The sequence below is a fragment of the Metopolophium dirhodum genome, chromosome 2 (genome assembly GCF_019925205.1).
Source record: "Metopolophium dirhodum isolate CAU chromosome 2, ASM1992520v1, whole genome shotgun sequence".
Classification (NCBI taxonomy): Eukaryota; Metazoa; Arthropoda; class Insecta; order Hemiptera; family Aphididae; genus Metopolophium; species Metopolophium dirhodum.
The window spans coordinates 42,343,968-42,371,910 of record NC_083561.1 but is presented as its reverse complement, the minus strand read 5'-3'; the positions used below and the strand labels follow the sequence as shown (position 1 = coordinate 42,371,910).

General features: G+C 27.8%; 1 protein-coding gene across 3 annotated transcripts; it reads left to right on the top strand.

The window, feature by feature from the left end:
- Nucleotides 1-27,906, top strand: LOC132939742 (phosphatase and actin regulator 4-B-like). 3 transcript variants are annotated; one of them, XM_061007081.1, is made up of 14 exons: nt 1-944; nt 4,583-4,759; nt 4,827-4,934; nt 6,204-6,329; nt 24,074-24,328; nt 24,417-24,674; nt 24,733-25,033; nt 25,211-25,243; nt 25,305-25,447; nt 25,556-25,712; nt 25,819-25,874; nt 25,943-26,046; nt 26,115-26,287; nt 27,084-27,906. In XM_061007081.1, the coding sequence occupies exons 1-14, from the start codon at nt 674-676 to the stop codon at nt 27,097-27,099; spliced, it is 2,178 nt and encodes a 725-aa protein (XP_060863064.1). In that variant the 5' UTR covers nt 1-673; the 3' UTR covers nt 27,100-27,906. The 3 variants fall into 3 exon arrangements, with proteins under 3 accessions (XP_060863064.1, XP_060863063.1, XP_060863065.1); XM_061007080.1 differs by having other exon boundaries at nt 25,208-25,243; XM_061007082.1 differs by lacking the exon at nt 25,211-25,243 and having other exon boundaries at nt 2-944.
- Nucleotides 27,907-27,943: the final 37 nt, after the last annotated feature.

Genomic DNA, 27,943 nt, shown 5'->3' with positions numbered 1-27,943 from the left:
CCGAAATTCCGATACACCTTCCCTCCCGCCGATCAACCCGTTGATTTTCCGCCGCCGCATAACAACAATAATAATAATAATAATAATAATAATAATAATAATAATAGTAATAGTAATAGTAATAATAGTAATAAATAAATTAAATTAGTCCGATTAGTGTTTCCGTGTGCCAAACCGCGGTGGTTTTCCGTGACAGCAACACTCGACTGGACGCGCGCGCGCAACGGTCGTTCGAGCGTTCCCGAATTCCGATCGGTGTACGTACGTTTATTATATTAAATCGTTTTCCGTTAATTGAATGTCGTCGGTCACCGTACGTCTATGATGCCCACGAGAACTGAAAACGGCATCGCCAGACATCAAATACTGGCCGCCGTGGATGCCATTGTCGGAGAACGCCAATGGAACTTGGTGCCATCCTGATCTATTAGGCGGACTCGTTCGCCAGGTCCACCGCAACAAAAGTGCTTCCCCAGTGTTTTGTTAATTCGTTAAATAGTATTAATTATTATATGATATATTGCTCTTTTTGTTTTTTTTTTACCTACCATAGGTACCTATTATAGTTGTGTTATATGTATTTGTTTTGTTTCTGTACTTAGACCGATGTAATTTGTAATACAAATATTAGTGAGGTTGTGAAATTTTAGTTAGTATGTGTCGGTAAAGTGATATGTCGGTACGTTTGTCCAGCGGGTGCCTGCCCGCAAATGGTGAGAAACCATCTGCACCCACATCAGATAAGATCGATTCCAATGGTCAACAGAACAATTTGCAGGACCATCAACAACTACAGCAACAACCTCGGAGTAATAGTATGGACTATTTAAACTTCGAGGAGAAAAGACAAATAATTGCGTCTTCCTTATCATTAACGGATTTCTTGCACACTAGTGGTACAGCTACTACGCCCACATCACCAACCACTGGCAAGTTTATTATTGGTGAGCAAATTTATAAAATGTACTTTGATCTATTCTTTAGAATCTTGTAGTGTATATTCATCAGTTCACGATAACTTAAATTTAGTAGGTTCCTATGTTATAATAGAAGGCTTATTATATTGATGTTTACCTAAGTATTAAATATTTTATTCAAAAGCAAAAATCTTTTTCGTTTATACACATTGATTTTTTCTTAAAAAAACTGAATTACTGATTATCTACATTATTTTTAATATATATTAATATACATTTTATTAAAAAGTAATTAATAAACTACCTGCCTATTAACCAAGAACTTATTCAATAATTGTTAGAAAATTAAAATCATAAGTCTCGCTTATTTAGTTGCTTGTTTAAAAAATACAAGTTGGTACCCAGTAGGTACTTCAATTATACTAAAAAATAACTACCTATTATAAGTTTTTATTAGATTTGAAATATTCATGTAAAATTTTATTTGAATTCTTCAAGTTATTGTATACCTATTGTTTTTTTCATCGGGATTGCAATTTAAATTATACTTTAGAGAATTACACTTGAGTTATCTTATCAGCCCATACATTTTTATACTAATAAACATTTAAGTTATAATATTGATGCTTATGTTATAAGCTTCATTGAATGATTAATTCATGGTCAACAAATTGACATCAATTTATTTATTTACAGTGAAGTGTAAATGTTGCACAATTCTATCCACTTAAAATTTGAATAGCTTTTGAACTCTTAAAATATACATTGCTATTTTGATTTTGTTTTAATATAATAGTAATCATGAAAAGTTATCTAACATAAAATTATTATTAAAATTATAATATTATGTTACAATGACAACATTAAGACATTATGACTCATATACCTACTTTCATATATGATAACGCTGTACATAGAGAGTATTAAACATATATTTTCTTTAAAACTGTCTACCTATCTTTTTATTCCTATATCAAAAAGTTTGGTGCTAGGTTTGGTACTTATAGGTTGTTATTATTCACCTTGTAGTTGTAAACTGTATGATCTATTATACATTTTTTTATCTTCTTTAAATTTAATTTATTATAATTTTATCTATAGTTAGGTATACAATTTAAAATATACAATCTGGTAAAATGTAAAAATTCTTTAAATGTTAGCGATGTTAATATTGTGGGTGTGCTAGCTAGGCCAAAGTGAGGTTGTTAATTGTGTTATTTCTATTGTTATTTAATAGTTAATACAATATATTATAAGTTATAAGATAATATGTGTGATGCATGTATGACATTTAAAATAATTGTATTTAGTTGTGAGATATGTAACCTATGTTATTGAATCCTAAAATTCTCTGTTAAAGTTCAGATATTTTAAGTTTTTCAATTTAATCTAGCAAATATTTTTTTTTTAACTACCTAAAGAAATATTAAAGTGTAATTTTAACCAACTTAGGCAAAAGTTGTTAGTAGGTAAAAATAGGATAAAGGTAATTTAATTTCACTAATAGGTTTGTTTGTAACATAATTCACTCTAGACTGCCCTTTAGGCCTAAATATTTGAACTTGTGTATTTTAAAATGAATAATTTAGTTTATGATTATTATTTTAATAATAATACCTACATATCATATATGGTGATTCACCAAGCTCCCTGCCAATCTTTCATTTGATAATGAATTTATTTAAATTCTGATTTTTGGAATTTTTAAATATACTTAGGTGCTTAAAGACCATATTTTCAAATTCTTGAGATGTTGTGTACTACTTAATGAGTGTACTGTTGGCGATATCAACTTCTGTTTTTAAACAAAAACTGCCTTTTTCACTGTAAATTATTTAGCATGTAAATTTATGGACATTTGGATGTACCTAATTCACATTTCAAACCAGTAGTTTTTTAGTTATTATAATAATAAAATGTTTATATATTAAAGATAATAGTCCTTAAAAATGGATTTACCTACAAAAATTTAAAATTGATTAATATTGGATCTAGTCTCGGATCTAGTATTTAGGTCTTATACTTGGAAATTTTTAAAGTTATAAATATTGAAAGATTAGTATAAATTATTACAATTAAAAAAATACCATAGGCACCCTATATCTTCCAAATCCAGTATCATGGACCTATAATTATCTTTAGTACACAAAATTAAATAAGGAATAACTCAAAAACTGCTTATTAGAATTTTGATTTTGATATGTCTGCTAAATAATTGACTGTATTAAAAGAGGGGAATAGTCAATTGAAAAACCAAATTTTGTTTCTTCATAGGACACTCCTTAAATAGTACAATCAATTTCAAGAATTTAAAAATATGGTTTTTTAGTATATTTAAACCGAGATTTAAATATTCCAAAAACCGTATCTTGAATAACTACATTAGTACATTACTAAAGAAGAATAGGGGGTGAGCATGCTTGGTGAATCATATTGTATAATTATATGTATAGTCATAAAAGTATACATTTCAAGTGTATTTTCATCAAAGTGTTTATTATCATTGCATAAATATTATTTTTATATTGCTAAACTAGATATATAGTTAAAAAATATATTAAGAAACTGATGGTCTATTGTACTTACATTAATTATATAATATGCTATTAAACAACATTAATTTCAAAGTAATAGGCTAATAATAGTTAATTATTTTTACATAATATCAGTATCTATTTATTTATAATATTTTATAATTTATATCTAATATCTAATGAAGATTATTTTATTTTAATGTTGATGACCTACACGCTATAGCTACATTGATATTACCTATATACACATCATGATTCATGATATACACATTCCCCAAATATCTTTAGATATTTTTCTTATACTATTGTAACGGTAAATTACTGTGAAAAAAAATAATTTGGTCATTCTATTGTTATGTTATGTGATCTTGTAAGGCATTACATTTTAAAATAAGCGATAGGACATAGGTAGGTATTCTATTATAATACATATTTATATGCTTTTTACAAGAATTTTTATAATGTTATTGAAGTCTTAAATATCTATAATGATAAAAATTAAGTTAATTTCTATATAAACCTACATAATATTACTATTACAAATAAGTACATTTCAATAAATTAGCATAGTAATTTAGAAATTATTTTATCAAAAAAAAAAAAACAACAAATATAAACAGATGTGTAATGTAATACCTACTTGAATATTATTTTGTATTTTTATTTTAAATGTATACCTTAATAATTTTATGATATACAAGGTTTATTTACTTTAAAAAGAAATATAAACATACTATAGAATTGTAAAATAATATAAAAATTGTTAAATATTACAAATAAATCAAGGATTTCATTTTTAATTTGTGTTAAATTTAAATCATTTTTTCAGGTAGATACTCAAATTCTTTATAATTAAATATAATTATAATATGTAAAAAGGTTTATAAAATTCTTTGCAAGTAAAATTAGTATTATCTTAAATCTTTGTCTATTATTTTCTTAAACATGTAGTTAATTGGGGCTTATTGTTACTGAATACATTTACTATATTATAAACTAGTACATTTTAATAATATACTTTTAGTTGCACGATTGTAAATATAATTATAATTGTACTATAGTTTATATTATCCTCGATATTATCATATGATTACCTATATTGTTATATTATAATTGTTATTATATTTTCAGCCAAGAAGCAAAATGGTACAGCACTTCGAACTAATAGCTTAGGATCAGGAACACGTACCAGTCCATTACAATTAGATCGAAAACAACCAAGCAAGTTCTCTGCATTAGGTAAACTTTTCAAACCATGGAAATGGAAACGAAAAAAGAAATCGGAAAAATTTGAAACAACATCTAGAAGTAAATTTTTAATTTTCAAATCAACAACAATAAATTAATATTATCTATTTTTTTTTTTATTTTATAGATTTGGAAAGGAAGATCTCAGTACGAGCAAATCGAGATGAATTAATCCAGAAAGGAATCTTGTTTTTAGATAGTCCAATGGCTCAAACACATACGATCTCTGAATCAGGTATAAATAAAATATACACAAATAATATTATATGATTAAAACTGTCACACAATGTTTGTATATTTATTTGTTATTAAATATTAATAATGTCAATACATCAAAGTTGCATCCTCACATACATAATTTTGGTAACAGTCTTAAATCATATACAATAGATGGTGTGGAGCTACTACATAATATCATATTAGTCTAAAGCACATGTAACTATATAAGCGATGAGTGTCTAATTTAACGTGTCTATGCTTAAAACAATCCTTTACTTATTTATTTATATTTGCTGATAAGTTTTAAATACAAGGTAGTTATAAGCAATTTACTTTTAATGTAACCATCTATGTTTGAACCATATTTATCTTTTTAGTTAAATATGTGATACTTCACTTCGCGTGTACATAATAAGTTCATCTGAACGAGTTATCAATTTCTTTTATGTGCTTTAGAAAACCAAGAAATAGCTCTATCCATAATATAATATCCAAGATAACAATGGTAAATTAAATTTGTAAATTGGGGGGATATAGGTCCTATGGTGTAATTACGGGAGGGTATTTGGGTGTCGTACCCTCCCCCATGACTTTTTTTTAACTGGCGAACCATATTTATGCACTTATCATTTATTGGTACTAATATAATATATTTTATAGAAATAACAAATAAAAACCCAAATCCCGAAACCCCTATGATAGCTGTAACTTAGATAATTATTACTTCGTAATAAACACTAATCACTATTTCAAATTGAGTATTGCACAAATATATTGAAATAATACAGTATAGCTCAATTTTTGGGAAACCTATAGGTAATAGGTATATTTCAACAAGTTAAGCACAATGATACAATCCGAATTTGTTGGTCGGATTTAGTTCCAAAGTTATAGCCTTTTGAAGATTGCAATTTTGAGTATTTTAAGTCTACAACAATTATTTCACGAATCTACTCAAAAAAGTACATTTAATACTGTATTAAATAGTATGTAATTATTTATTTTCATTTATACATGTACCCTACTTACATTATACAGATTACAGATTACAATGGTTAGACTGAGGTTTTATGATAAAATCCAATTTTTTTTTTGTGGTTGGTGGTAGGGGTTGGGGGTAAATGTTTCAATCCCCCCCTCCCCAAACATGACCAAATAAATTACGCCACTGTATAGGTCACAACAATTTTTTCTGTCATAAAAAAATATTATCAAAAAAATAATAATTATATGCTTACTTTTTGTATAAATAGTATTTTATAATTTATTTCTTTAATTTTTTTAGATAATTCACCCCAACTAAATCAAACTTCAAGTGGAACAACTACTTGTGTTACCGTCACTTCTAATATTGGTTCATCATTGCTTTTCCAACAGCAACAAAATAGATATTCTAACCAATTTATGAATGGTATGTACAAATTATTCATTAATACAAAGAGTAGTAATACAATAAAATACATTAGAATAATATCATCAAAATATTAATTAAGAGAACTAAAATTTAAATTCCTCGTCAATAGAACCGAGAATAAAAACAATTGCTGCATTATTATTGTTTTTTTTTTTTTTTTTTTTTTTTTGATCGTAAGCCCGGCAACTATGGCCATTAGCTGTATGGTCTTTTTGGTGTATGGTTTTGGTTAGGTGTATTGTATTGTTGGTAGTAGTAGGGGGGAACACGTGTGTGTTGGGTTTTGGCAGAATTTTCAATTTGGGCACCCGTAGGTATCTGCCATGCCCGGGTGGGGGATGGCGGCACTTGTTCTCCGGACACCGTGACTTGCCCGAAGAAAAATGCCGCCCAGTGGCCGGGAGTCGAACCCGCGACTGCCAGCGCCGCAGTCGACGCGTTAGACCGCTCGGCCACCTCGTCCCCCTATTATTGTTTTGTTTGGTTTTAATTTAATAATTGTGTTAGAAATAAAAATAAATATACATAAAAATGTAAATTGGAGTTATACAATTAATTGTCTTAATCTGTTGGACTCAAATTAATGCTTTTAATATTTTTGTAACAAATTGACAGTTTTATCAGCAAAATATTCAAAATTATGTATGTGTACAAAACTTATCAATTAGAATATTCACTGATTTACTATGACAATTTTTACAAAACAAGAAATTAACTTTAAACAAATTTAATACACTAAGAATATAAAATAATAATTTAATAAAATCAATATCATCATTTGCAGTTGAATCTGGGGATTTTTGGTAAATTAAAAAACGTTTACATTGTCCTACCCTTTGCCAAGTTTCAGATTATTTTTGAACTAAACAAAAGATTAGATTCAATATTGCTAATAACTGGGATGTCATATATTTTATAATTTGTAAGTTATTTTCAGGAATATGCTTAAAACATTCTTAATTTAGTACTAACCTAGTTAATTTTCCAACCTATGATAGTATATTATGTGGTGTATGAATATTTCAAGATACATCTATCCTAAATAGTTTGTTTTAAAATCATTAAATTAAATTATTAGATAAAAATGCATTGAAAATAAATTGTATTGTGTCACTCAGAATAAATCATTCCATTTGAAACCAAACCACCTAAACTGTATAGAATAACATTTTATATTGTGTATTAAATAAATCATAAATGAAACCAATTTGTTAATTTTTAAAAAATTATTTTCAAATACATTGTTTGGAACAAAATGTACACAGTACAATATATGAGAGAATGTGAAAAATCTATTGCCCTCCTCCCGCCAGATGTTATATGCATAATTGTTAAAAAAAAATATTATAATAATAAAACAACATTTTTACTTTAAAATATTGTGTAAGAATTCAGTATCTATTATTTTTGATATTTTATTATTTATTTGCCTAGTATCATGTTATTTTATCTAATTGAAGCCATTAAAATACTTTTCCCTATTCCCTTTTTAATTCATTGTGAAAGTAATTAGACACTATTAAATATATCATGGAATCCTTAATAAATCATAATATTATTAAATTCTTAATAAAATAAAATAGTGTAGATATTTATTAATGATGCAAAATACCTAATTAGTTTACACAATATAATAATTAAAATGTATTTAGTTTTCCCAATTATTAAGAAAAATACTGGAATTTTTTTACCTGACTGTGGCCCTACCCCTAACTAGATTGACCCGATTAACTAGATTTGTTACCATCAACTACCATCATAGTTGAAGATAGAAAAACATTTTCTGCTCCAAAACCTGATAAATAACACAACAATATAAAAAAAACCATAATCATTATTCATTCCTCACTACTCTCAAAATCTAAAATGTTGCACTACATAAAAATATTGTTGTTTTTATTAGTTCTATATGTTATTCTCTAAATGATTATAATGAGTAAATTATTGGTGTTTAAATAACAAATACATAAGTTGGCATTTGATGTTCTAAAATTTTTGGAAGTAGGTAATTCCCACTTTTTTACTATAAGTGTTGACCGACACTTTAAAAAAAAAATATGACTGACAATATGTTGAAGCTGTGATGAGGGAAACTGAATAGAAACCTTGAAAAGAATTTTCAAATCGTACTTTTTGAAAAATATCATTGTATTATATTTTATTTACTTTATTTTCATCACAGCGATGACATAATATTGATACCGAAATTTGTAGTCCTTAAATATTTTGGTAACTTACTGGTCCTAATTATTGTAAGACATGTTTAAAAATATAAAATAAACTTTAACAAAAAGCAATAAAAAGTTCCATCCTTGTTAATATTTTTGCTGATAAAATTATGCTAGTAAACATGACTTGATATTTAATATGAAAAAGTTCTAAAAATACAGTTAAAAAGAGAAAATATAGGGAAAGTGTATACATTTTTAAGAATTACCTGTATAGAATAAACATGGATTAGTACAGCAAAACCTCTAAATACTGAAAAATCTCGGTCACTAAAATTTTGACCGCTATTCAGAGGGTTCAGTTTGTAGAAAGTTTTGTAGTTTGATCTTAAAGAAATCTGTTATTTGGAGGTGTCCGCTATTTAGAGGTTTCATTGTATTTAAAATCCGGGAAAGTCGCTCTGTTATATAGTGTATGTTTCAAGTATACCTACAACCTAGTTATAAAGGAGTCACTGTAACAAATATGTTAAATGTGTATGCAATGAAAGAAGCATCTGAACAGATGACGGAAACTATATCCAAGCATATTTTATAATTTATTTATATTACCTACTATCAGTAATACGGTACCTAGGTTGAATGAATTTAATCAACAACATCATATTATATCATATCATAATAATATTGTTATTAACTTATAAGTCAATATCGACATACTGTATATCAGTAGTAATAGGTTCATAGTAACAATAATTTTAAATTAGCTTAAAATATTTTGAAAATTTCATTGTGTATAGAAAAGAAAATATATGAAATAGCAAACAGTTTTACAGAAAAATTACATACGTATAAAAATTAATTAAATACGTAAGTTTTCCTCATCCATTTTTGTTAACATTTCAATTTCAAACACTTAATTGTAAATGTTTTAGCTGTGGTAAGAAAAACTTGAAAGAAACCTACCTACCACTTTTTTAAATTTGTTAACTTAAAAAAAACCATTTATAAACGTATAAAAAAATAAAAATTCAAGTGTACAAATACCCCAAAATGAGCAAACTTTTTTTGAAAATTATTATAAGTATATCAATAAAATAAAAAATTATTTTTGGTGAACATTCCAAGTATCTACGGTTATTTATTCTTGAATTTCAACAAAATTGGTGTTGCGTATTTCTTTTTTAGTTTTTCCCGATTATTTTGTACAGTTAATTCTTGACCCTAAGTACCAGTTCTGACAAAATTTTTCTACCAGAAGCCAACCTTTAAATTTAAAGATTGAAAAATTTGTTCTGATCCAAAACGTGATAAAAGACAAAAAAAAAATACACATTGTATATATTATTAACCTATAGAATCTAAAACAAATATTGTATACTGTATATTTTATTTTAGATGCCTTTTCTTAATTTCTATCTAGGTTCCGAAAAATCGGATTTCTATACGTAATTTTAACACCCCCTATATATTTTAGTTCAAGTTGCTTCATTGTTAAAAGTTTAAATCCCGGGTTAATACAATAATGCGTTTGATTTAATTATCAGCAATCATTCGTACTCCGGTGTATGACTTTGTTTGTTTGTCAAGGTTACTTTTGGATCTACCTTAACTTCTTAATAGTCTTAATAATAATAGTAATGAAGTTAACATCTAACAGCCTAAAAATCATATTTACTTAACACTATTTCGTATTATACCTAATAGTTGACTTTATCATTAAAAAAAATAGTATTTAATATTAATATATTATGTATTAGGTATGTATTGCCATTTAAGTGATGACTATTCACCAACCAATAAGGACACTCAAGACATTAAAATGTTTGTCAAAACCGTATTAAAACACATCAAAACCTACTAAAAATATTGTAATAATCTATCTACCTAAATGGCTGATTATGCCATCAAAAAATTATCACTGATATACTTGGGTATTTGAATTCCTTTTTACGTAAATGGGTGGCAATTTAGTTTATTATTTTGAAAAGATTTACGATTTACCTATATATTTTGAAATATTTTTTCGATATATTTCAAGCAATATATTATTATTATTGCATTTCAAATTTAAATTATAATTATTTTATAAAATCCATTTAAAAACCATTTACTAATCCTTCATCTATAATAAACTTTTTAAATGCTTTATTTCAAAGTAATTTACTGAATCAATCCTACTATATTAGCTAAATCCGTAAATATATCTTTCCCGCCTATAATTATTACACAGTAGACGTTATTGAGTTGGCTACCCTGATTGGATTTTAAGGTAAGGCGGAAATGAATTATTACACACAGGAAAAAGTAATGTTATGTCGTGCACTCTCCACTATGCCATGGGGCCCCCTCAAATCGTATATCCACGGCAACGGTAGTTAGGTTTTTAAACTTCGTGTGACGTGACCCGCCGTGTAGTCGCTGCCGTTTCATCGCTGGTTAATTTGTTTTTTTTATGAGCTTTTGACAGTATACCACTAGACGATTTACAAAGGTCAACTTTGAACAAAATACAAACAACTGCCCGTTTTTTTATTTATGAAGTATAAGGCTGCTTTAGATCGAGTTGTAGCTAATTTATTCATGTTACCTAACACTCGAACTACCCCCAAAACGACCAATGATGGGATATATAATGAAATGTTCTTGTTTTCACAGAGGTATGTTACATTTGTAAACGCCAGTCAGTAGTTTTTCAAGTTGATTAATATTTTATTGCAATCAAAATTTAAAAAAAAAATAATTATAAACATTTTTATAATTTTTTGTATTCCACGGCAATAATGTATCAACCTTGTGTGTAAAAACAATTATTTTAATTTATTTTGAAAACTTATTCTTAAAATATTTTTTAATTTATATATTTAACTTTCATGTCATGATTGAAATTTTGACGGATTTTATAGATTAATGGACTAACTTTTTAAATTAAGAATTATGTCCTATTTGACTAAATATATCCAGATTAGGCATCTACTACCTATATAAAGACTAATATGATATAAAAAAGAAATATAAGAGTCGACAGACCGTAGTTATTCTTTTAATTATTCTTAAGAATATTAATCTAGTATTTTATTAAAATATCGAATCGTTCATAATACACCTAATGTTTTAATATTTGTTGGTTGTTTGTATGTGTGGAAATCTTATATCCATTTAAAAAATCGAATATTTTGTTACGTTGCGTGACATTCAATATTATATACTACCAATAACTAAAAGAACGAAGAACCCTAATGATAGTATTTTTAAAAGCAGTTAATAAATTGCACAAAAGTCAATAATCACAATTATATTAAAACGTTTCGTTATGTATTTATTAAACTTGTATTGTGCCCTACAATATAAATATTCTACAAAATTAGTAACTTAAGTGTGATAAATTTAATGTATTGTGATTTTGACGGAAGCCGAAATTGTAGGTATTATTAGTTATGATCTGATTATAAACTCAAGTCACGGTTGGTAAGAACTAATAATGGAACGTTGATTTCAACCATGTTTCACAGTTCGCATAGCGATGTGCCTATGTTCATCTTTATATGACCGTTTACGTATGCGAAACATAAAAGCATTAACAGTTAAAGTAACTGTACACTATAATTAATTTGTGTCACAAAATATACAAATAAATAAATAAAATCATAACAAAATGATTAGGTGGATTACATAATATTATATTTATATTTCCAAAACAAAAATGTCCTCTTCCGGTAGCTACATATTTTTTTTGGTATACAAAAATAAACGTAACATAAATAACATTTTCTTATTTCAATATAAACTTAATATTTAAGTTAATAATAATCATTTATTAATTTTAGCGTTGTTTTTGATGATTTTATTTTAACTAATTTTGTATAAATCATATCTATATTTAATTTATTATGTTTGTAAGCTTTTATAAATTCTCATTATCTCATAGCGAGTTAAAATCGGACACTTAATAATAATTCACCCCGTGTTACAAATCCTGAAAATAATTTATTTTAACAACTAGTATGACAATTTATATCGTTTTTTACTTCCAATTTTAATTGTAAGTACTTTTACTTCCTTTTATAATTTTAAATCGAGATTGACGAGATTTGAAATCTGTTGTTTTAGTTTCTTTTTCTCATGAAATAGTTCTTTTAATATATATAAATAAAAACTCGTGTCGCCGATTTCATTCATGCGTCATGTGCCAAACCACGTAGCAGTGACCTTAGTCAAGACCTCTTCTTAACATTTATTATATTATGCACATTGCACATTATCTTAGTTTTACTTTCTTGCATTTAGACATTTAGTTTAAATACAACTAAAAAGTTTGTTATTATAATTTAGTTATATTATATATAATTAAATATTTACTACTTAATAATTATAAAAGTATTGAATGATTGATAATTTATTGAAATAGAAAAATAATCTTAATTCTATTGTATTTAAGTTGTCTGTGTTACATGAATTAAGTATTCGGTACGTAGATTTACGCTTGTGTTAATGCAGATAAATTTTTTCAAAATAGTTTTAATTAACATTACATTTAAATTACTGACTACAATTTGCAAATGGAAAGTTGATATCGGCTTGTAAAATATTATTGTTATTATGATAAATATAGAATAGAACTACCATACTACATCCAAACGACCATACCTATGCATTTATTTTAAAGAACTTACTTAGTTCTGTACAAATGTTATAAATAAAAACTTTCAACATGTTTCTATCATATTTAGAATTAAACCCAATAAACTTTTGAGAAAGTTTTACTAACCTTATATATATGCGCTATAAAAGAAAAACGTGCAATTGTAAAACTGCAATGACTATTTCTCTTCCCCTACCTACCTAAAATCTATTAAAGAAGTATTTTAAAATTTAATATATTTTATTATATATCCCTGCGTGGATTTTTATGGGTGATTCAGTATATTTCGTGTGATCATTGATAAATATTACTTAACAAAAACTATAATCATCAAAAATCATTTAATATTTGAAAATAGATAATAGAAATATTATATCATATTTTTTCACTGTTTGCTCTAAAATATATTTGAGTGTATATTTCATACAGTATATACCTATATAATATATAATACTATGTACATTGTCAGTGTATGCAACATAAAACTAGGACACTAAGTACGTATTATAATATTGTTGCGTATTCGATTCTAATATGGCAACAGCCTTAAAATTCGTCATCACCTCCGTATACGTTCATACACATCGTACAAGTGTTAAAATGTGCTTAAGAGTAAAACCGTTCCGTTGACATTATATCCACGATGTTGGGAAATATAAATTACAATTAATAAGGCGGTAAATTTAAGGCACTAAAGAATATTCAAAACTAAAATATGTGTTTAAAATCCCAAGAACCGCAAAACCTAAGAATTCTTAAAACCATAAAAATTAACTATACTTAAGACTAAACAAAAAAACTTATTTTTTTAATAGGTAACCTTAGGTTTTATATAATATGTATATAATTTGAACAATTATTCTGTCATAATAAATCGATTACATTCGCAATTCTAACAGTTTTGATGACTTACTGATGGGCAAGTAGTAGTTCCTCTCATCTGGAACGGTTTTTAATCACCTTCAGATGCAATAAGAACGGAAAAGTGACCTATAAAAACTAAATAATAAAAACAGAAAATGTTTCAATATGGATAATTTGTTGATGTGTGATTGATTCAAACTAAATTAAAAAAAAACCTGTGTCCTCAAGACTCAAGTACAATTATTAAGATATTATACCAGTGCAACTTATGACCAACTGATTTGTTTATTTTTATATTAAAAGCGTCAAAGTATATAAAATTTAATATAAAGATATTTTTTATAAGGAATATAATTTTCATTTTTAGTAAAAATATGAGATGCTTACATCTCTTTTGAGAACTATAAAAAAATCCACCAACGTCATGTTTATCAATGATTTACTCATTATATAGTCCGCGACATGAAATGTGGCCGATGACCGTCGCGAACCTAGCGGCCGTTTCGCCTAAGTGGTTCATAATCTAATTAAATAAATTGCCGCGTTTTTTTAAATTAACCATTTCAACGCGTAATCAACACGGTAACTCCTAAACTCCAAAACTCCTATACAAATGATTTTATATTTCAATTTTAATAGTGTTAACAAAGACGTTATACACCATAACCATTATTTATTATTATTTTATCATTATATTATCTATTTATAATTACTTTTTTTACACCATTATGAATTTTTAGATAGAAATCAGGACCGAAAGAGTTAAACATAATTTACTAAAATTACTATAATTAATTTTTTTATTCAAACCAAACAACAAAAAAAATTTAAAAAAAAATACAAATACAAAAAATTTTTAATTTAATATTATTTAAGACATATGTTATCCGTGGTTTTCTTCGTCAATATCTTCTTCATCATCACTCCAGTCACTGTCATCTGGTAATATTGTCATAATTATTGGTTCTATCATGGTGTCCCTCATTATTTCATTTTTGTTGTCCTCGTCCTGAATTTCTTCTGCATGACGAACGCATTTCGTCCAGTCGTCTATTGTTACTGCATCTAATGCCTCGTGTGTTAACCGCTCAATATCAACCATTTTAAAAGTATTGTTAAATTTCGCTACTTGGCCCTTAACTTGAGCCCAAATTAACTCAATTGGGTTATACTTACAGTGGTATGGTGGAAGACGGATTACCTCATGACCCATTTCAATTGCAATGTCATCCAGCTCATATTTTTTTTCACGTGGCAATAGGTTTTTAACTTTTTGCCGAAGTTCAGGTAATGTTTCCAATGGATGGAACTCAATATTTTTTTCATTTAACCATTGTTGTACTTCGGTTTTTCTCCAATTACTTTTCGGATATTTGTCTCTGAGGATTGAATGGTAAGGCGCATTGTCCATGACTATAACTGATGGCTCTTCTAGATTTTTAAGCAGTTGAATAAACCACTCTTTGAATACTTCACCATTCATCTGATTATGATAATCCGTGGTATTTCCGGTATTGCTTCGAAATACCAATTTTGACCCTTCTATAAACCCGTAGCGACTACATCCTGCATGGCATACAATAAGTCGGCCTCCTTTACCCGTCGGCACCTTCAGACCACCAGAATTATTTTCATTTTGCCAAATAAGGGTGCGTGAATGGTTTTGGTTTACCCACGTTTCATCGAGATAAACCACTGGACGATCGTCTTTATTTTTTCGCAGCGTACACATTTGTCGTAAAAATTTACACCGAAGTGCGACGATATCATTCCTCTCCATTAAAAACATACGACCATCGTTACATCTTTTGTAAGTAAATTTTAAATTTTTTAGGAGCCTTTGCATTGATCGAACGCACCCATTGTAATTTGTTTTTTTTTTTACGACATTTAATATTAATTGAGCCGTTGGGTACTCACCCCGGTCGTAAAACTCGTGGACAGTTCTCCTCACAACATCGGAATCGAAATCATCCAGCTCCGAAACAGTTTTTGCTCGTTTATACCCTTTACGTGGAGAAACAAATGTAGGTTCCGCACCTGGTGTTTCTGGATTAATATTATTTTTTCCTTCAGCACAAATCCGTCTTACAGTACGATAACCCACACCACAAGCTTCGGCAGTAACAACTTGCGCATTTTTAAAAAAATCAGCAGTTAAATCTGACTTCTTTGATAATTGTTTTAAAAATAAATACACACTATGAATAATTTTTTTACTCTGACTGTGAGTATCTGAATCGGAAAACGACATTTTTAAATGGATTAACACGGTAACGCAGGAGAAAAAACAGTGTAAAAAAATAGTTGTTTACGAGCGCACAGTACACAACATACAAAAAGATAAAACACGAGTGCCATAAAACGTGTTTGTATTATGTGCATTACTGTATCCCCTACCACAGCACATTCTGCAGCTGCCCTCCAGGCATTCCAGAAGATCAGCTAAGGGTGCACAAAAAAAACCAGTCTACTATAATGTATGGAATACACATTGCGCGCAGATGCATGGCACTGCGACCGCCGTGCGCCGGGCAGGAGGTGGTATAGGTTGAGAACCAATGGCTAACAGGTAGGGAAGCCGCAACGGGTCGCGGTACAAATCGGCCACTTTTCGTGTCGCGGACTATAATTATTTAGAGAATTTTTTAGTTAATAAAAGTATCGTTTTCTGTTTGTAAAATAGGATTTTTGTTGTTTATTATTATAGAGACTTGTGTAGAATACATTGTACTTATAAAATTATTATTGTAGTAGATTTTCATAGTATTTTTATTAATATTTATAAAATAGTAGTTGGTTTTAGGTAAAAATAAAACATTTAAATTTTTAACATTAACCCCTGCTGCCTAGATCTGGGGGTGCTAAAATTAAACTAGAGTTCTCTTTAGTTTCGCCAACGCTATCGCGTATAGGTATTCTGATATATATAAATATATAATAAATATATATGTATATTGTACATAGTTAATTATGCAATTAATGTTATGCGGTGGCCGGGTGGCGTGTACTTGTATGTATGCGCCGCATATTTTTTTTACTTATTCTCCAAGAAGATAATTGGCCTCATGAACATGTTCGTGTACACCATGAGTTCCCAAATTTAAATTTTAATCCATGTTAAATATAAGTTGTATAAAAATGTATTTGATCTACAATCAAGAAAAGCAATTGTTATCAATTGATTAGTTAAAACAATTAAAAAATTACAATACATTTTTTACACAAAACTTAAATATGTAATATATATATATTATATAAATACATATTTTTTTCTATATTTCTTTATAATGTAATATTATATCTATAATTGTGCAGTTAAATTATACAATATAAAGCTATAAAACTTCAATTATAATTTTGTTCTTGCAGTAGCCAGTGTAATTTTTTTCTACGAATCTTGAAAGAGTTACTTTATTTAATGTCTTATGAAATAATGTAATAATAAATTACATTGTAAATTGTGGACCAATTGTAGGTATATCGTATAGTAAAATTATGTTGGACTGCGTTTATTGTCTGTACATGGTACATGGTAGTTTGATATTAGGTATTTGTTCTCTTTTGTCTAGTATTATATCCGTGTTCAGGTTTAAAGTAAGATTATTTTTGATAATGTATAGTACCGAAGCTTGCCTATGTTCGCGTATATATATATACTACACGACACGACGACTCTTTTTAGCGTTTTGCGTTTACGTTGGAACCGCGCATCAACGGCGCGTGACATGCAAATAATAAATTGGCACTTGTTGTTTATTTTTAGAAATTCCGCAGCGCCACCGCGTGCCGTTGATTAACCAATGTGCGATGCGTCACCGGCGGCGTAGGATAATATGGGATAGGATAATAATAATAATAATAATATTTTCATACTATACTACAATTTAGTGTATTTGTGTCAATATAATATTATGATTTATGACACATGAGTAGTATATTAATATTATGACTACGATATATTTAGGCCATACAATTTAAATGTAAACCAGACAATACGTCCAGTGTTATTTGATTCTGGACTACAGTTATATTAAATCATTTTTTCTTGTTATCTATTTAGTGTATATATATATAATAAATATAATATGTGTATTGAGTGTTTGTGAACTATTCTATTATGCCTAATACTTGAAACTCTTGTTTTTTAACGTCAATATAAAAATGTGCGAGGGAAATTGTATAAGTCTAATAGTTGCCCCCTAATATTTAATTAGTTTTTTTATTTATGTAAGTATACCCTCTAGAACCTTTAACTTAAATAAAAAAAAAAAATAATAATAATAACGAAAACAATATTAGAGTTCATATTTATATAGTATAGCTAGTTCTGAAAATTATTACCGTATAATATTATTATGAAAGGAACGTTTTAGTAATATAATTTTTAGTAGCACTTAAGTAAATATTGTAAAACACATGTAATCATGTAAACAAAATTTAAATCAAATTTCAGCCAATGGCCAAGCAGCCGAGGCTTAATTTTTAATAAAAAAAAGAAAGAAACGTTTAATTTTTATAATTCAGATCTTTAGATTTTTAAATTTCACAATGGTCTGTGGATGGGTATATTTTTTTGTGTTGCGTGACCTTTTAAAAACCCTATATCCGCCACTGCTATACACATGAATTAGTGGAGAAGACGCCATTAGTGGCCCATGGGTACAAATCGCAGGGATGTATTTAAGATAAGTGTGTATATAGGCAGCACTCTTGACTCTACCACCTACGGGATTCTAGTCTCACCTTTGCCTTCGTGTAAACTTCAATAATTAATTTTTATGATTTTTTTTTTAATTTACGTCACATATATTCATAATATTAATAATGATTATTTAAACGGCGAACACTCATTTTTTCAAAAGGTGTTGGCTAATATTTTTTTTTCCGGGAAATAATTTTTATTTTTGTTAAATGGCACCTTCTATAATTTTTATTTATTTCACGATTAGAAGTAAAATACCTAATTTTTTAAAAACGTTGACGTACAAAATAAACTAAACAGGTTTTTTTTATAAATAAAAAATATTGTTGTCTAATTTAGGTGAGCCCATAAATTTTGCTTGGCGCTTACTAAATGTGTTTTAGTAGTAAAGTAGATTATTTGCGCCAATAACACCGGCATAACGAGAAAACTGTTTAGCTGCGGTATTAATAATAATAATTAATAATGACATATGTCATATTATACTGTGGTAAAATCTTATAGCACGCGCCGGCGTGTTTTTGTTTATATATGTATATACCTTATTATATCATAGCAGTGGCATATTTGTCGGAAGAACATAATATTATTATAATAGTGTATTAGCTATATGGCAGAGGTGCAACTTCCCAGTACCCCGGCGCCTCCGTTGCCGGTGTTCCGAACGGGTGGGCGACTAGTGTAGCGTTAAAATTCCCTCGTACAAACGCGCGTGCTAGACAAATTTCAGTCGATATATTTATTAGTCGTCGCTCGTTCGTGCAGCCATCTCGGTGATCGATCTACTCCTCTCTCTTCTCTCCATCGCACTCGTTGTATATACCATAATAATATCTTTGTTGCACAGCAGACGATATCCCATCCGTGCTTCGCTCGTGGTCGTATTTATTCGTATGCTGGCATACTGTTGTACAGTGCACAACTGCACAATAATCGAAAATCCGCCACACGCGTATAAAATTATTAAAATATATAACATCATCGTCGGCAATCAATTCCCGTGTTGAAATGACTTCGGTAGTCAACGATAACTTCAGACCTCGGACCCGAACGGGTTTTCCTATGGACAGGTACGGGCCCGTCGCCTCAAAAAAGAAGAGATCGCCGCCTTTGCTCGCGATGGTCGCCCGGTCGACAGCTCTCGTCCGGAGGATTGCAGGTAAAATTCAATATTATTGTACCCGTGGGCCGTGACGGTTGAGTGAGCGCCGAGCGGTTTGAGGGAAATCCAATTATTTACAAACGGTAATAATTGTATCGTCACGCGCGTGTCATGCACCTATAGTGCGGTCAAGATACGCTGTCGGTGTGGAAATTACTGTTGGGCGCGACTGCAATTGGTGCTGCGGTGTTCGTGTTTCACACGTACGAATATCAAAATTATAGCATTTTCCAAATATTTTTAAGAAAACGGTTTATGTATATATTACTGCATAGCGATGCAACTATACCATACGATTACTCACGTGTGTAAAAACATTCCGCTATGTACAATGTACAGAATTTATTCAAAAGTTGGCTCAATTATGTATATTATACGTTGATAAATCTGTGGGTCGATTTTTAATATTTCCTTTCCAGCTATTTACAAATGAGAGGTCCTCTTCTCGTTTTCACAAGTCTGAATTTAGCTAAATTTCGTTTGTTATATAATTATTATAATTTCTAAGTTATTATTTTTGTATCATCTATGAACTCTCTAGGACATTTTATGTTTAAAGTGTAGATATGTACCCACAATTTACTTTAAAATCAATCATTTTGTTCATACATTTAAAATGTTATAGTTGTTCAAAAATAAATGGTTTGAGATTTGGAACCTACCTACTATGAAATAGTTTACCATCAATTTACATACTATTTAAATATTTTCACTCTTTATGTTATATAACATCGCCATTCATCATATCTTTCACTATATTTTTTCATCATTTTATAATAAATCTAATTAACTTACTTCTTCATCTGACCACACTATATTAGTTATACGGAATACAAATTTAATTTTTCAAATTTCAGCAAACAATGATATTTATGTTTGTATACCGGAAAAGTATTTATTCTTGTAACGTACATTTATAATAAAGGTTTTAATAATAATACTTATTCGGGAGCTAGTCTGTAAGTAAGTACTTATGAAATTACGTTACTGTAACGAATCAATAATCAATGTATGACAAAAAAAAAATATTTGTTGAAAGCAACGAAAGTTGATTATGTATCTGTTATAATAGTTTACAAACATATTTTATTTACTTTTTGTACATTTTTATCTTTATTTTATTCACTTACATTCTAGGTATAAAACTTATAATATTAGGCCTATAACAAACATTTTAAAATTGAAAAATAGTAATGAAATCCAAACTATTGCAATAATATATGCAGCATACGATATTTACATTTCTAGATCGATATAACTGCTAGTTATTCTATAATTAATTTAAAATGCTAATATAACCTTCTTTTTAACTTTTTTAGAATTTTAGTCTATATGAAATAATAGTTTTATAGTCATGTATATCATATAAATATATTATAATTAAACGACTAATAAATTAAATTTAAGCGTGTAACTATATAGCGTTGTAGCGTTGTATTCAATGGTGCTTTAAAATTGCTTATAATAAAACCACAAAACGTTTATACAGAAACAAGAAATTTGTCATAGACGTTTAAGTGAAAAATACGTATTTTATAAGGCCTAGCTATTATTAGATTATTTTGTTTTAAGTCTCGTGTAGTTTTTATTCGTGTCATGGTCATAGATGCATCCCTCTCGAGTTATAAAATAATTTATTAAAATTAAATCAGAACATTATGATATTGCCAAAAGAACAATAGTCGTAAAATAAATTATTGTTAACACCCCCCTCCCCACCCATAAAAAAAAATAAAAATGTTTTCATATCTGATATGTTTTATTTTATTATTATATTATTCGAGTATTTTTTAAATAAACATTGCAATTCCACTTTAATACGAATGTATAAAACCAAGAACAAATTTATTCCCTACAATTCAAACTTAAAGCCTCTTAACCTACCTCTATTCAAGCAACATTTGACCGCAATATATACTTTTAGAAGTAAATTTTATTTTCTATAAATTTATGAATATTTACATAAATATTTCGAATTTGGTAAAAATTAAATAAAATTAAATATTTAATTAACAGTTAATTGATTTGTGTATAAAATATAATTATTGCAAAGACTATATAGGTACCTACCGATAGTAATTTGGTTACACGCGGAAGTATATTAAAATACACCTAGTTATATTTAAATGCAGCTATTTTTAATGTTGAGTAGGTACATTTAATAGATCTTGTTTTTCGCAAGTTTACGCAAGTCACTGAAATAATTAATTTTTGCAAAAAAATTTTTTAAGCGTATGCACACTTTGAATTTGTGTCTTTGTGAATTAAATGACATTACATTTAATTAAATATTTTGGCATAAAATATATTAAACTTTTACTTTAGAAACAATTTATTTTAAATGTCATGATTGTATTGGTAGGTACTAGATTCTTAACTTTTGAAATTAAAATGTTAATTTTATGATCTCTTAACGAACATAAAAAAAAATAGCTTTTATACACGTACGTACACATTTATTAGTATATTTTTCACTGATTTAAAATGTTTAAGAAACAATTTAAAAAATTTAAATCTAGTGACGTATTCTATATAACTATATAACTTACAACTATTATCATACTCAAGCAGAATACTGTGTTATTATATCAGCCTGTCTTCAGTATCTATTTAATACTTGTATCAAAACATTAAAAATATATGTGCATTATGCATTGCCAAATGTTATTACGTTTTAATAATAAGCATGTACATTTACGTCGACACTATTGAATATCATTAATTATCCATGTAAATTTTACTTTATCGATCTAATTTTATGTGCCGAATTATTATTTTTAATTTTTAATAAATAGTACATTATATATCTACGCGTAGACCTAACCAATGTTTGCACTGATGTTGTTGTGCTCCTACTGTTTTAAATATTTATGTATTGAGTAGTTTACATTCTACACTTTTTTGTGCACATTTATTTGACTACGTTGAATTTAAATTTGATTCCGTATTTTAGGAATTTAGGATAATATTATATAATATATTGTATATACTTATCAACTTTATAATTGTTGAGATCTCTGAATAAAAATAATGTTTTGATCAGATTAAAACAAATAACAGACAACATTAATGATAAGTGTTGATATTTTGCAGAGAATAATGTATATTTGGCAACTCGCGGGACCATAGATTAGTTAACTATTTCTGGACCATTTAAGTTATGTGACGTGAAATGGAATGTGTTTATCTAATTTTAGAATATTTAGGCCTTGTGCAAGGAATAATAAGGAATGATTAGTTACATCAAAAATTATTATTTTTGAGTGTATTCTATTTTCTCTGATTTGCTAAAAAAAAAAATGTGAACCTGCCAAATATCGATATTTAGCGGCCATGACTTCTAGCTTGAATAATATTGTGTTGTTGTAGATTGTAGATATAGTGTAATAGTTGTTTATGAAAATGCCAAATAACATTTTCAAACTACTGATTATTTGAAAAGTATTATTAAGCAATAAACGTAAAATGTATGTAATAATTATTAATTATTATCATATCATATTTTTGTTATAAAATAATTATCGGTTATTTACAATATTTTACATGCTAAAATAACAATGTTTAAATTAGACTAATAATTATTGTTGATCTAGTATTATTACATAATTATTCATACAATTATATTATACCTTCTTAGTAGTGGGTAATCTTATACTTAAAGTTTTCAGAAGTAGAGTCTATTGTTTTAAATTAAAATTAAATAATACGATACCTCTTGATGTATATTGTCACTTATTTTATGGCATTATGCCATGATGCCACGTAATAAAAATTGAACATTACACGCATATGATGGTCGCATGTTACTTTTCCGTTTTCACTTATATTACAGAACTAAAAAATTATTTTAAATATTTTTTCCTTTATATTGAAAAAGAAAAACATTTATTAAGGGAACAAAAAAAAATTATATAAAAAAAAATTTTGCGCATCAGGAGGTTAAAAATATATATTGAATACTATATTATTACATAATTAATAAATAACTCTATACCTATTGCTTATAATGTAAGCTTTTGTTATTTCTAAATACATTTTTATCTTGAATTACATTATTTTTCGAGTTATAACATTTTTTTATTAAGAAATGTTTGCTAAAATTTATTTTTATGATTGAATTAAAGTTTAATTTGTTAGGTAATACAATTTCGTGAAAATAATTGTATACCATGCTGATCTTTATATCTTTCATTATCTTAGACTTGAACAAAGATAACAAGACTGAAACGGTGCAAGGCCATAATGAGCCAGTAGAATTAAGTTTTGAGCAGCAGCAGCAGCAGCAGCATGTTGCTGAACAGCCTAGTAGCTCAAAACCTGAACGACCTAACTCGCTCACGGGTCCTGGTGGCACGCTCACCAGACGCCTGTTCTGTTACCATGCACCTAATCAGTCCTTATTGGTAGGATCAGGTCAGTCACCTACGAGACCTCCAAATTCACTATTGCCATCAGGTAATTTAACTACTAAATGGTAGATATATATGTACACGGATGTACATGAAATCATTTTCTAATATATTTTTTTTTTTTCTGATTATAGGTTGTGAATCTCCGAAGTTAAATTGTGATAGGACATCTTCGATGATTATGCCTGGACAAAATATGTCTCAGATGGCCAGTGGTGTTAGGACAGGCTATTATCATTCCAGCCCTAGGATGATGTATAACAATCATCCTGGGCATTCATCATTAATGCTTTCTGATTTACCTGAACCCCCTATACCGGTGTCTGAAGTCGGCCCAATACCTCCACCACCCATGTTCAGCTCACCAGCTCAACAATCATACTTATACCAACGTAATAAAACTATAAACAATAAATACTGTCAAATATTTAAAGTTTTTTGTCTAAATAGATAACAATCGTCAAAATCATCGTGCCAATGATAACAATGACGAAGAAATGGAAATGGCAACTAATGAAGATGATTATGATGATGAGGACTATGATGAAGAAGAAGATGATGATGATGATGAAGAAGAAGTAGATGATGACGACGATTCTAATGGATTTAGAATAAGAAGTCGTCACAATTTTCCTAGTCATATAGAGCAGATTCCTGCTAAAGAACCTGTTTTTAATGCACAACCTCTTAAGTCAGCACTGAAAAAACCATCTACACCTAATCAAAGTCAAGAATCATCACAATTGCTCAAGTATGTTGTTGAATAATAAATATTAATTTAAAAGAAGTAAATAAAAATAATTTGCAATAGTCGAGGTTATAAGAAAGAAAAGTGAATAGTTTGCCTTTTTGCCAATTATTTGGCAATTGTTTGGCTCTTCATTTCATTATTTTATTTTTTCTTAATTTGTTTATCGCTGCATAGCAGAAGGGCTCCACTTAAGCCCAGGATACGTTTTTGGTAAATTTAGTTTAATTTTTAAACTGTTCTACTATTTATGTTTTTGTTAATTAAATTGCAGTGGTGCTAATCGTCCAGTAGTGTTTGGAATTTCACTACCGTGTTCATTGCAAGAGAATAAAGAAAATGCTAGACCTAATGAGTCTAGTGATGATGACAGTTCTGGTGATGGACCTATATTGTACAGAGATGATAATTTAGACAGTAAGTTAATTTAACTATTAATTTAAGTTTTACATACATTTGACCAAACTCAATTATGATTCTGACTAGTAACTTGGGTACCAATTCACAATTATAATTTATTTTTAGATCGATTAGCTGAAAAAATTGCAAGGAAAGACAGTCTTGCTATTAAATTGGCTTTGCGTCCCAATCGACAAGAGCTCATTAATCGTAATATTCTTCAAGTTCAGAGTGATAAGGAGCGACAAGAGACAAAAGAAGTTATTGGTGCACGTCTTATTAGGTATTTACATAATATTATACTTGTTAAAACCTTATAAAATTATCAAAACTAAAATAAATATTAGTTTATTTTTCTTACTAAATTAATATAAATTTAAATTTTGTAGACGTTTGAGCATGCGTCCAACACAGGAAGAACTTGAAGAAAGAAATATCTTAAAAAGTAAACTATTTTTTTTAACATAGTAATATAATTGAAATTAAATTTTTCATTATTAAATTGAATTTCAGAACAAACTGCTGCGGAAGAAAAAAAATTAAAAGAAGAAAAGAAACGCATGTTGTTAAGAAAATTAAGTTTTAGGCCAACAGTTGACGAATTGAAAGAAAAAAAAGTAATTGTTATTTAATTTTAAACATTATAAATATGTATTTTAAATTTTTTAAATTTTTTATACTTTAGATTATTCGATTCAATGATTACATAGAAGTAACTCAAGCACACGACTATGATCGACGTGCCGATAAACCATGGACACGGTTGACAACCAAAGACAAAGCAGCTATACGAAAAGAACTAAATGAATTTAAAAGCTCAGAAATGGAAGTGCATCAAGAAAGTAAACATCTTACCAGGTTAGTTTTAAACTTATTGATACTGTATTTTATAATAGACAAAATAACCTAGATCAACCATCAGTTTTCTTTAACTTTTGTTTCTGGTGATCGACCGCAGACGTAAAATTGCTTTATTGTGTTCTTCCTAGGAAAATTCAAGCTAGACGGTTGATAAAATAATAAAGTAGCACCCCCGAAAGCCTAGCACTTTGTGCATGTTAGCCATGTTGCATTCCCCCCCCTCCTCAAATGTTGGAGGTAACTCTTATGTGAGACATATTAATTGTAGTGTATTAAATGAAAAAAATAAAAATATTTTTTTTTGTTTAATGTATTTTTATTTACTCATATATTAGACCAATTCGTTGAACCATAATGATTTGTTGTATTTGGACGTAATCTATGATTTAAAATAATTTTAAACGTAATTGAGCGGATAACCATAGATAATCGAAAGCTTACTGTATGTATAATTATTCTGCTCATTTGAATGGTTCTCTACCATGTTATAATATTTAGTAAATACTACATTATCATAATATAATAATATGACTGATAAATAATAGTTGTTCATGATCTTGATCTAGATTTATTTTTAAGAAACTATAAATTTAATTTGTGGATCTCCAAAGTATATTAGTAATGTATTAAGGACAGATAAAAGTCTAATGCCGAAAAAATAAAAAATTATTTTCGATAGTTTTAATTCATTAAATTTATAGTTGTAAGGTGTTTATTTATAGATCATATTCTGTAAAATTGTAAAACCATATTCATATAATTTTAAAACATTTTATATACTTTTTGTTTACAGATTTCATAGACCTTGAACTTTACAGATATTCTCACATGTCATAAAGCTAAATTTATATATATATCTATAAAAAAAAAAAGCAAGAAGAAAGAATATTAGTCAGAATTGGCTATTCATTATTTTTGTTTAGATAAAAAGTAGGTTTTAAATACACATATATTAGTAAATTAAATATTTAAAAATCAACAAAAATATTTAATAACTTAAAAATGTATTAAACAATTTTTATCAGGCGATAGAACAAAAATATAAATATATGATGAATATTAGAATATCTTATTTTGACGAGAAGCTTTTGTCCGTCCACATAGTGATTATGTGCAATATTTATTATGCAATAACTCCAATATATATTATAAATATATATATAAAGAATAATTAAAGTACTAATAATTACTACTTCTGCTTCTTTTACATTCCCCCAAATGCCCCCACCTTTTATTAAATAATTTTTCGTCCCTTCTTTTATTTATTTTTTGTTATTGTTCATAATTTCAATATAAAAATAATATATTGTACAATTACCATGTTGAAAATAAAAGCTCATTGTTTTGTTTGTTTTTTTTTTTTTGTAATTGTAACTAAGAAAAGAAATTAATTGTATTTATTAAATATCTTATTTATTTTCAGAATTAGATTTATTTATTATTATCATTATTTTTATTATTATTATTATTATTATTACATGTAAATAGTTGTAGATTATTTCTACACAATGATATACAATTCTCTTCCTATACCAATTATTTTTTGTAGTATAAAATTGTAATTGTAATACATTATGTTTTTTTAACAACAAATTAAAAAAAATATATTAAAATAATATTTGTTTGTATCATCTAACAAACATCCTATTATAG